This window comes from Xiphophorus hellerii, chromosome 4 (assembly GCF_003331165.1).
Source record: "Xiphophorus hellerii strain 12219 chromosome 4, Xiphophorus_hellerii-4.1, whole genome shotgun sequence".
NCBI lineage: Eukaryota > Metazoa > Chordata > Actinopteri > Cyprinodontiformes > Poeciliidae > Xiphophorus > Xiphophorus hellerii.
This window is the reverse complement of record NC_045675.1, coordinates 8,976,487-8,988,526: the sequence shown is the minus strand read 5'-3', so window position 1 is coordinate 8,988,526 and position 12,040 is coordinate 8,976,487. Positions and strand designations below refer to the sequence as shown.

At 38.5% G+C, this 12,040-nt stretch overlaps 1 protein-coding gene across 2 annotated transcripts; it reads left to right on the top strand.

Moving 5' to 3' along the window:
• On the top strand, positions 1–9,235 carry gpib (glucose-6-phosphate isomerase b). 2 transcript variants are annotated; one of them, XR_004339057.1, is made up of 19 exons: positions 1–195; positions 381–471; positions 620–688; positions 788–907; positions 993–1,076; positions 2,266–2,412; positions 2,570–2,641; positions 2,729–2,773; positions 2,850–2,903; positions 4,195–4,255; positions 4,569–4,612; positions 4,734–4,886; positions 6,051–6,180; positions 6,500–6,576; positions 6,842–6,970; positions 7,209–7,284; positions 7,834–7,929; positions 8,094–8,160; positions 8,516–8,531. XR_004339057.1 is itself a non-coding variant. In XM_032561392.1 (18 exons), the coding sequence occupies exons 1-18, from the start codon at positions 77–79 to the stop codon at positions 8,637–8,639; spliced, it is 1,662 nt and encodes a 553-aa protein (XP_032417283.1). In that variant the 5' UTR covers positions 1–76; the 3' UTR covers positions 8,640–9,235. The 2 variants fall into 2 exon arrangements, 1 of the variants encoding a protein (XP_032417283.1); XM_032561392.1 differs by lacking the exon at positions 7,834–7,929 and having other exon boundaries at positions 8,516–9,235.
• The last annotated feature ends 2,805 nt before the right edge of the window (positions 9,236–12,040 follow it).

Genomic DNA, 12,040 nt, shown 5'->3' with positions numbered 1-12,040 from the left:
CTTGATCTGCTCACTCCCACTCAGCCAGGATAGTTGAGCACAGCCGAGCACAGCAAGCCTCCCTTCTCAGGACAGCATGGGACTCACTCAGGACCCCAACTTTCAGAAGCTGCAGGACTGGTACACTGCCCACGCCCTGAACCTCAATGTGAGACACATGTTTGAGGCTGACAAAGAGAGATTCAATAAATTCAGGTATGTCTGATTTGATAAAACTCAGACAGAACACAACTGATAGATGTTAAGTAACGTCATATACTATTATAACTTTGTCACCTTGAAGAAATCAGATGCAACACAGCGGCCCAAATCAAGAAGAAAATATGAAGCTGTTTGAATGTTGAATAGTTGTAAGTTGCTGTTGCTCTGCGTCCTCACAGCCTCACACTCAACACTGAGGATGGAGACATTCTTCTGGATTACTCAAAGAACCTCATCACTGAAGAAGTCATGAAAATGTTGGTTGACCTGGTAATTTGAATTCTAGTTCTGTTTTTTCGTTTTCCTGACAATCATTTGAACATCAAGCAGCAAACTTTGAGATAATTTTGAAATTGAAATGTAACCACACTCTTATCAGTTGCACATTTAATTTTCTGTTACTGATTTTTCTCTTTAGGCCAAGTCAAGAGAGATCGAAGCTGCTAGAGAGAGGATGTTTACTGGAGAGAAGATCAACTTCACTGAGGTGGACTTTGGTGACCAGTAACAAGCATTTCTGAACTCCGATAAAACCAGCTGCAACGGGTAGATAATAAGTCATTGTGTATTGATCTTGCACCTGCAGGGGCGCGCTGTGCTTCATGTTGCTCTGAGGAACCGTTCCAACACGCCAATCATGGTTGACGGCAAGGATGTAATGCCTGAAGTCAACAAGGTTCTGGAGAAGATGAAAGACTTTTGTCATGTGAGTGCAACCAGAAGTCGGGTAGGAATTTTCAAAGATTTTTTTCACAGGTGGTTTTTGTGGTAACTGAATGTATTTGTTGCAGAGGGTTCGCAGCGGGGAGTGGAAGGGCTACACAGGAAAGGCCATCACAGACGTTGTAAATGTCGGAATTGGAGGATCAGACCTTGTGAGTGAATAACATCAGTCAGACTAGCTTCAAAAATGGTTATGTGTGGTTTTTGATTTTGGGCATGTGGATCATTGCTCAGGGCACCATGTCATCAGGGAGGAACATTAACAGTTTGAAAGAACAGGATATTTTTTTATGTTTCAAAGGTTTTTGCTACTGCTCATTTGCATGTCAAATCAATCTCTAGTTCACAGTTCTAGCACTATATATAGTGCTAGAACTGTGAACTAGAGAACTTTGAACTGTGAACTTTTCGTTTTACTTCTTGAGTGATTGCTAGCATAAAATTGTTTAAAAGTTTGTGTTATTCAACTCTTACAAACAAAACTATTATGTAGTTTATGTGAATTTTACATGATACACCAACACAATGTTGTGCTTAATCCTGAAAATAATAAAGGGCAAAAAAATAAATAAATTTACAAATAAAAATCTGAAGACTTTATGGGTCATTTGTGCTTGGCCCATCAGAGTAAAAATCCAAGTCTTTTCACACATCATGTCTCTACTATCTTTGTTGATAGTGGAGACTATCAACAAAGATAGTCTCCACTCACCACCAGATGATTTTGTTCTCCATCCAGTCTCACCTCTCAGACTGGATGGAGAACCTTTGTGAACATCAGTTTTCAAGTCTTGCCACAAAATCTCAATTTGATTTATATCTGGACTTTGACTGGGCCATTCTAACATATTAATATTCTTCTCTACATTTCTGATTGTATGTTTAGGGTCATTGTCCTGTTTAAAACAGTTTTTCTCACCATAGACTTGTTTTTGCAACTCTGACCAGCTTTCCTGCTGAAAGTGTCTCCACAACATGATGTTGCCACCGCCATGTTTCACACAGGGAGGATGTGTTCAGGGTGATGTGCTGTGTTAGTCCTCCTCTACACATAGCATTTTGCTAGTAGACCAGCATAACAGAGCACCATTTTTCTTTTTCTGTCCCCTGTATGGTTTGTGGCAATATAAAAATAGGACTTCTTATAGCTTCTCCTCTTGTACTCATTTCACTTCATAGTTATGTGCAAAATTGTGTTGATTAAATCAATCAATTCAAAGTCAAACATCCTTTGTTGATCCCAAAGGGAAAATAACTGTTGCTGAAACTCATATAAATTTACGATTCTTCAAAGAAACACCAATATCTGAATCTGTTTCTGAACTCTGGCTTAAACCATAGGGCCCTCTGATGGTGACTGAAGCCCTGAAGCCTTACTCAAAGGGGGGTCCCCAAGTGTGGTTTGTGTCCAACATTGATGGGACTCACATTGCCAAAACCCTGGCTTGGCTCAATGCTGAGACAACTCTCTTCATCATCGCATCCAAGGTAGCTGGATCACCTCGAGTCAGGATCTCTGAAACTGAGAAACATCAAACTTTTCACATCAAAAAGTGTTGCTGACTTTCTGATTTACATTTATAGTAATAAACCTTCAAAGCATGTACGTGACTGACTGATAAGAAGCCACTGACTCTTTTTACAGACGTTCACCACTCAAGAAACTATCACCAATGCTGAGTCAGCCAAAGCCTGGTTTCTTGAACATGCCAAAGATGTGAGAGGATAAGAATGCCTTCAATGTGCAATTTAGTGTTAATTAATTGATATCCTCTTTAATCAGACATTTGCTTTATGTCAACAGAAAGCTGCTGTTGCTAAGCACTTTGTTGCTCTCTCCACAAATGCTGTAAGTTTTTCCTTTCTTTGCCAGTGTTCCACATTTTGAAATCTGTGTCTGAACTGTTCTGTTTTCTTCTCTTCAGCCCAAAGTGAAGGACTTCGGCATCGACACGGAGAACATGTTTGAGTTCTGGGATGTGAGTCCTCTTTAACGCCCTCGCTGTGTGTAGCAGCTCCCCTTTTCTTTCCAACACTGTGACGGGGGATTTGAGCGGCTGCTATAAATAAACTAGACTTTTGACCTGTGAAGTAGGTGGGACAGAGACTCTGGAGAGCAGCTGCTGGGTAATCAGAAGCCCCTCTCTTTAGATTCAGTTATTATTGGTAGTAACCTTTCGTCTTGCAGAGGTTACATCAAAGGTCAGAATTACTTTGAGCTACATTGTCGGTATTTGAAAGGAAGAAGCTTCAATGAGGCCTTTAAAACTCAGAGAAAATGTGCAGATATGCAATAAGTCTTTCCACTAAGAGTAAAGTATGAACCTTTTTGAACATAACATTGAAAGTTTATTTGGTTTAGTTAATTAAAAGCACAAATTGAAACTCATACAGATTGCATATTTGTATGATTTCAAGAAATTTAGCAATATAAAACAAAAAAAAAGTTTCTTTGAAAGTTAGAATATTACATTAGACCAATAAAATAATATTTTAATACAGAATTGTTCTATGGTTGCAATTTTATAATTTCTCCAACAGACTGTCAATGACATTCACCTCAAGGAGAGTAAGTCACAATAGCTCATTGTTTGAAAAATTATCTGAGGATTCCTTTATGCAAGCACAAACATGAAAAGTTGAGTGGAACAAAAAAATTATGTTAGAAAAGGGTATCAAGCAGCAAGGATGCATTTTGTATTCTGCGCCTCTCCACCACTATGATAGAGTTTTGGATCTTCATTTCCAAGAGGCAATGCAACATTTTCATTTGAAAAGAACTGAGCAAACCCCGATCTTATGGCCCTAAGCCACAGTCCACACCTTATGAATCTCCTACAGGCCTTCGCATCAACTGTGGTTTCTCCTGTTTCCTGCACAACTTTTCCATCCACACGTTTTCTTTCCACTCAGCTTTAAGAAAAAAAAATACTTGGACACTGCACTCTGTGAACAGCCTGTTTACACAGTCAAATCAGCAGTACCATTCCTACATTAAAAATTATTTTATTATTCTTATTTTATGCCATAATTCTTTTGTAATGATTAATACAACTTCACTCGCTGTGAAAGTCTTCATAAAATAAAAATAATTTGAGATACACCACTTTGTGTTTATTGAGTCCACATGAGTTTCTCTTTTTAATGAAATTACTGAAATATAAAAATTTTCATTATATTCAATTTTATTGCGATGAAATATGTTTTCAAACATGACTTCTGAAAGAGCTCAGAAAGAGATTACATTAATTTATTTTTTCTTTCTTCTAGTGGGTCGGAGGTCGCTTCTCCTTGTGGTCTGCTATTGGAATGGCTATTGCTTTGCATATTGGTACGTACTAGATAATTACAATCCATAGTCTCATGTTGTGACAAAAACTCAACATCAAATACAGGTATAGTTGGTGGTTCCAGGTTGATACAATGTTTTAGGTTCACTCTGCTGGACACACAAACGTCTGCACAGATGTATAATAGGATTTTTCTGATCTCAGCATAAATAATTCAGTACAGCTGCAGTGCTGGATTAACCAACCCTGTCGGCCAGACTGAGCCTGTGCTTAACATTCTGCTCACACTAGATTCAGCTGATGTGCCGGAATTTTTCCCATTTATCCAACTTCTCTGTTACATTTTCTCATCAGGCTTTGACAATTTTGAGAAACTTTTGTCAGGAGCCCACTGGATGGTAGGTACACCATGATGAACCTGTCACCTCTCAAATATAGAATAACTATTCTTAGGAGTCCTTGTGGAGGGGGGCTACTGAGCAAAAAATGTAACATAGCTTTTCTTTCTCTTTGCTGCAGGACAAACACTTCCGTTCTGCTCCGCTGGATAAAAACGCCCCCGTGTTACTGGCTTTACTGGGCATCTGGTACATCAACTTCTTCCACGCTGAGACACACACTATGCTGCCCTACGACCAGTATATGCACCGCTTTACTGCATACTTCCAACAGGTCTGTCTCTTGGATATATCAAAGACAATTTTTAATGTTTCTTTTAAATTTAATGTATTTATTCTGGACTGTGAAAAGGAACATCAAAAGAGAAGATGAACTGCAACAGTTGTAGCCACTGGTGAATTTTCATCTGTATATTTTAGGGCAGATAACACAAAAGGTGGACAAAATATAAATAGCAAATAAATTCATAAAAATAACTAATAATTGCCAACTCATGATAACACCCTCTTGCTAATGTGCTTTTTTTTTTGTTGATTTTGTGAAAGAAAAGTTGGAGATCCTCTCAAACTCCACTCAAAATTGAATAGAGGATTGTTTTTCCTTCTTTAATTTGTCATGGATGGTGGATGCATACATACATAAATACGTAAGATACATAAACAAGACATAAACAAAAAGTAGAAATGCACAGAGTTTTTATGGCCAATGCCAAAGACTAGCAAAAAACCCCAAAACAAAACAAAAAATAAAATTATATGATAGAGGCAGCAGTTTTGAATCCAAAGTAAAATAAAGGAATCAAATGAAGCAAGGGTCCCTAAAGTTTGATACACTTAAAGGCTGACAGCCCTCAGTGTGTAAGAAATAGAAGTTTATGGACGCGTATATGAATCTTTTTTACATTTCTGATTTGGGGCGACGTAGAGGCAAGACTCCGCCTCCCCCAGTCTCACTTTCAACTTGTGCTTAAAGTGCACATTTTAAACTACACACCAGTTTTTAAATTGTGTTAAGTGTAGATTGACAGTCAGAGCTGATTAACTCAACATATGCTGACTATAATGTCTCTCAGATTGATTGGTGCACCTACAACGACAGAGCTTGGCAGAATAAACCAAATACAACGTTTAAAGGCAAATAATTTGCTTAGAAGAAAAAAAAGATTACAATACATTCTGAAAGGGATTAATCATATATAGTTGACAGTAAAACAGTAGAGAAAATAAGAAAAGGACATAAAAATATAAACAAAGAAACCACAAGTCTAACCACAAAACAACAAGATCAGAAAACAAAAATGTAAATAACATCCAGAGAGCCTGACAAATCTTTGCATTATAGGGCAAGCAGCACAAGCAGTTTCTATATCAAAGCCTACAATTATCAAGAACATTTTGAAGCATGTGCTAGTATTAAAAACGAGTGTTTAATATTTAGGGAGACATGGAATCAAATGGAAAGTACATCACCAACCATGGAGCTCGAGTCAATTACCACACAGGACCCATAGTGTGGGGGGAGCCGGGAACAAATGGACAGCACGCCTTCTACCAACTCATCCACCAAGGTAAAAACAGACACTGTTCCAGCTACATCATACTCAGTCTGATTAGATAAGTGTGCAGATTGTATTCTACCTGCACTGGTAGATGCTCGACAACAATTAGGCTAGGATCAAATCAACTCAATTCATTGTAATTTACATAAAAATGAGACAGTTTTTCTTTGGAATATAAACAAATATAAATGATAACATATCAAGTAAGTGGATTATTACAAAGTGAAACTCTGAAACAGATCCTTGACAGAGAGTTGGGGCATTCCAACAAGCTTTTCTTTTATGGGAAAATATTGATATTGCTTGACTGTAGCATGGTGCATTGCAGGAACACGAATGGTCCCAGCTGACTTCCTGATCCCAGCTCAGACTCAGCATCCCATCAGAGACAACCTGCATCACAAGGTACCACAGCTGTTCGAAGCAGCGATTCATTTATGCAAACCATGCTGATGCTCTCGATATTCTGTCGAGGTTTCAGTTTTGCAGCTGTTTGAATGGTTTTTATGCAGACCTTTATGCATATGTTCTTTAAGGAACTTTGATGAAAGAAATTGTGTTTATACAGAGTACTGAAAAGTACTGAAGAGTACTTAGCATCTGCAATTATTCATGAGCATATCACGACAAATTGTGAGAAAAATTAAAATAGATGTTGATGTGTCTTTAGATTTTGTTGGCCAACTTTCTGGCGCAGACAGAAGCAATGATGAAGGGTAAGACCACCGAGGAGGCCAGGAAGGAGCTGGAGGCAAGTGGCCTGAGCGGAGAGGCTTTGGAGAAAATTTTACCTCACAAGGTAAGTTAAATGAAGAAAACTGCACCTTTTATTTAGGAAGAAGATTCTGATATTTATACAAAATGCTTTACTACTCGGACGTTCAAGCAGCTGACCACATAACAGTGTGTGCAAAGCCAGGAGAACATAGGAAACAGTTCCCCCAAGAGGCTGTCTATCAGGGTCACCCAGCAGCGTTTATGTAAAAAGAAGAAAATAGATTAAGTTAATCATAAATTATTCCCTGTGATCAACTCAGGTTTTCCAAGGAAACCGACCAACCAACTCCATCATCTTCAAGAAACTTACACCCTATACACTAGGAGCACTAATAGGTGAGATTTACTGATAACAAAGGTTTTTTTTTCATATAAAAACAGTTGAATGATTATTTATGTCATTTTCTATATGTCTTTTTTCTCAAATTGATTTTATTGTTATTATTTTATGATTAATACCTTTCTGTCTTTAATGATTTTAGACTCTTATCCATGAACTCGTCAAAAGCTGGATGAATAGTTGAATTCTTGTAAAATGTTAACACTTGCACTTACTGGCCAAGTATAAACAGTCTATTGAGTATTTATTTTTTTTAATTCACCAAATCTGAAATTTGACACACATGCAAAAGATAATATAAAAGGAACAAAAATATTAAAAAGTCCATATTGCCATCAACTTTCTCAAAAAAGAAAATTCTAAAGGATATTTTTCTACATTTATATTGGTGCTTCTCAAATAGCAGTAAAATCCACAGAAGGTTTGTGTTGTAATTTGACTCTGTGGGAAAAGCTTCATAGGAGAAGAATGCTTTAAAACAAAATGAAGACATAACTGTTACATTTTTTGTCAATTTTGTGAAAGTTCTCAACTCTTATGCAAAGATGGTTGATAGACATGCAAAAGCAACAACTGCCATGGTACCAAGCTGCTGCAATATCCTGAGGAGGTTCAGTGAGGACACAGCACGCTGTTGCATGGTAACAGTCAGTCTGAAACTAGACTGCCAAATTAAGAAAGCATATTATGTTCTATTATCATCTGCTCTACTCTGCTACAACCAAAAATCCCCAGTTAGCAATGGGCAGACTAATACATTTCTTTCTTACTCAACTTACATTATTTATTCTGTGTTGTGTTGCAGCCATGTATGAGCACAAGATCTTTATCCAGGGTGTAATGTGGGAGATCAACAGCTTTGACCAGTGGGGGTAAGTTGTTTTTTCTTCCCACAGTCAAACAAGGAAAACTCACAAAGCTGCTGGCAGGTGTTAAATGTTCTTGAACCTGAGTCGGTATGTTTTTCTAATACTAAAACTTTTATTAAAGGCAAACTATAATGGTGCAGTTATCAGCTCTGTGAGTCCAGTGCAAAAATAAAATAAAGCAACAAGAGGAGAAGATGCTCTACTTTCTGCATTTCCCCCACACTGTCCCTCCTAGTAATTTTCTGTACTGCTCAGCTTTAAGGCTGTACATAATACTAAACAGCAGCTAAAGAGATCTGAAAAACACATCAGCACACTTAATGAATTCCTTTCTTCTCTTTCGTTACTCCACCGACAGAGTCGAACTCGGTAAGCAGCTTGCAAAGAAGATTGAGCCAGAACTCAAAGACACCGCAGAGGTCCACTCCCACGACTCCTCCACCAACGGACTCATCAACTTCCTCAAGAAAAATTTTGCCTAAGTTTGAATCTTTCCTTTGAACATGATTACCCTTCAGATGAGTTCAGGATCTACCTGGACTAGAGTCTCGCTGAGGCAGCTGGTCACTCCCACGCAGCCGAGCTGAAGCACTCTGTGTTTGTGCTCCCATTATGAATATTGTGACTGTCTACAGTTCTGCCTTTGCTGTGTTACAAAATGTAGTCAGTTGTTGCTGCAGGCAGAATGAATCATTCTCTCATTGTCTCTACTGCCGCAGGAATTTGTGTTTTTGAAATAAATGTCCTTTATCTGATCCTCAGTTGCACTCTCAAGGCTGAGTTGCTCAGTATTTACCTACAGCATGAGCAAATGAGCCAAAAAGTGCGTCAGAAAATAGGCCGTCACTAGATGTCACCAGAGAGCCTGGTTTATTTCCTGAGAGCAAGTCGGGCTCCCAGAAATTACCATTTGTTGGAACAAAAGTGCAAAGTTCATTTCGTTTGTGGTGCTTTCCTCCTCCCCGCAGGTCCCCAGACTCCACAGCATCCATTTAGAGAGGAAAAACAAACAGCATCTGGATCACAATCTTCATTGGCACTTCATCTAAACATCATTAAAGTAAATGGTTTGAAAACACATGCCAAACTTCCTGTGAATCTCTCACCAAAACATATGACCCCATGTCAAAACCATGAGAAAAGATGTTCATATAGAAAACATATCATTAGCTGAGATGCACCAGCATCCCTCAACGTGTATTTTTGCATCGTCTCGGTCTCTTTAAATCTTCTGCTGGGTACAATTACAGAGCGTGTATGAGGACAAACACAAAGTTAAAAAAGAATCCCAGACCCCCAGACACCGCCGGGTTTTCACTGCTGTTGCCAGGCAACGCTACATTTCTTCAAGTCGAACTTGTGCTTTTTTATCTCCAGCTCTGAAACAAGATACAGAAAGAAACCGAGTTAGTCCAAGGATACCGTAACCATACGTCCTTAATGAATTGTTAGTGCGCATCAGCAAGAAAAGGAAGTGTTGCTGTTTGTACCTGTAGCCACAGAGTCTGAGTGGTGACTGCGGGGTTGAGTTTAACGAGCAGGAAGTAAGTCAGCATGAGGAAACAAAAAAAGGCCAGTGGAATCAAATTACAGCCTGAAAGCATGGATAACGTTCCACATGCGTTCCTGGCATGTTTGTTGTACAGTGTCTGTGCATATCTAATCAACTTCACAACCTGCTTCATGCTTTCTTGGGCTTAGTAGTCAGGCACTTTTATTTCCTTCAGATTCATCTGTCTGCCTATTTGAGGTTTTGCTCTGCCTCCAGTGCACATTTGGCAGTTTACAGCCGCAGTTTCATGTTCAGGTCAGAGTTTCAGATAAGTCTGAATTTACAAAATTAGGTAGTAATGGCAGAGAAACAACTTACCATTCCAGAAAAACTTTTTATCAATCGTCATCGGCGGCTATGCTAACTAGCTTGAGCATTCATTGCAGGCTCCCCGTTGTGATGAACCAGCTGTCTTGTAGCAGAGAGCAGAGGGGGAGGGTGTGAGTAGCATGTACACAAGCATTATTGATAGAGTGAAAGCCCTCCTTCTGGTTCTGATTGGTTGTGCATAGTTGACAGCAGGACCACAGGGAGAAGGCGATGGAGATGATCTGTCTCATATTATACTGATACCAACAAAGTGATAGTTTTAGCAAATATGTAAAAAAAAAAAAAAAAAACAGATATTTTATAAAAGTTAAATACTGCAGCTTTTAGAAAATATGATTACTTGAATCCAATAAATAAAATTTGCCAATAGAAGGTTGGTAAGAGTTATGTTAGTTTGGTTAGTGGTCACAATTTGTCATGTTATAAAAGTCAGTGGTCTCAAAAAGAATTTTATAATTTTTACAAGTATTTATCCCCATACTTCTTGAAAATGTATTCGTTGTTGACGCAAAATGGAAGTAGGACCAGGTAAAATAGCAATAAGTTTACTTGAAATGTGGATGAAGTGGTGAATTGACCCTGAACCCAGAGGACTTTTATTTCACTGATATGCAGTGCTGGAAGCAGGTTCATGATTCTCTATCATCTTATATGATGCAGCTTTGAAAGTAAATCTCCAAGAAGAGGACTTACAGCCACTGTTGTTTATCTCTTTAGGTTTAGTGTAACCATGAAACCAGCTGTCTTCTCCTTCTAGGTATGTTCAGGGAACATTTTTTCTTGTGGTGAATCTAAGCTCTGCAATCATAAAACCACGCTCTGACTCTGGGCCATCTCAATGTGCGATCGACAAGAGTGATAGAGAAACTCTGGAGAACGTTAAAAAAAAAGCCTCAGTGTCGAGCGCAGCTTCATTTTTCCCACGACTACAGGGGTTATATAAAGAAAAAGTTAAGTACGTGGGCAGAGCTCAAGACTCAGGCGCATTAGAAGCCTGTTAGAGTTCAATAGGACCTCTTGGGACATCAGCTGACCACATGTTCCTAAGGCTCCCTGTAAAATATCTGCAGATATGAGCAGTTTTGTGTTATACAAAAAAGTGAAACATCATTTGTAAATCATGAGTAAAACATGTAAAACTGTTCCTCTTGTAAACTTTTTCATTTGTTCCTGAGCTTATCAAGATTCTTCCCTGTCAAACTATGAGAAGGCTCAGCTTGTGTGGCCTGCAAGGATGTCCCTCAGTCAGTCATCTGAGTTTTCTTTTCCTGACCAGGAATCCATTTGAAGAATTTTTTGAATCCGCAGAAAAAGGCATAAATGGACCGACATCTGGCTCTTATCAGCATTACAATGTGAGAGATATTATACAAAAAAAAAAAGTACTCCCACGCTGGCTTCTGCTTTGGCTGGAAAAGCGATGCATCATAATCACAGCAGAGTTTCCAGTGATGGCTGAAACATCTTTTTTACATTAAGGCTTTTTGTGGTTGTGATCCGAAAGTCAATGCGAGGCGACACAACTGTGTGGCTTTTGTTGCCAACAGCCTTGCAGTGAGAGCAAGGTTTATGCTTTGCCATTCTGCTTTATGCCTCTTCATGGATGTGACTCAGTTCAACTTCAATAAATAAAGAAAAGAGATCTTTTAGGAATTGAATCACTACTAAATTTTGTTTTCTTTATTTTCGTACAGGAAAAAAATCTGTATGAGAAATGGGAACTGCTCTGTTTTAAGACAAGCTGCTAATTTGGCTCCATCGCTTTGCAAAACTGTTGAATTTTTCCTTATTTTGTGACTTTAAAACAACAATCATCAATGCATTTTACTGGGATATTATGTAATGAAAATAAAACAGTAAAGTGATAAACTAGAAATAAACATTTCTGGTACGCATTTTTGTCCAACGCCTTCAATCTGATACCACAAGTAAACGCCAATCAGCCAGTTGTCTTCAGAAGTCACACAGTAAACAACTGAATAGAAATACGACAAGAAGAAA

Bases quoted from the DNA above. Each gene is read 5' to 3' on its own strand.
- gpib (XM_032561392.1), top strand. From the start codon at position 77: ATGGGACTCACTCAGGACCCCAACTTTCAGAAGCTGCAGGACTGGTAC. The intron at 472-619 runs GTAATTTGAATT...TTTTCTCTTTAG, and splicing joins TGAAAATGTTGGTTGACCTG to GCCAAGTCAAGAGAGATCGA. The intron at 8,161-8,515 runs GTAAGTTGTTTT...CTCCACCGACAG, and splicing joins AACAGCTTTGACCAGTGGGG to AGTCGAACTCGGTAAGCAGC.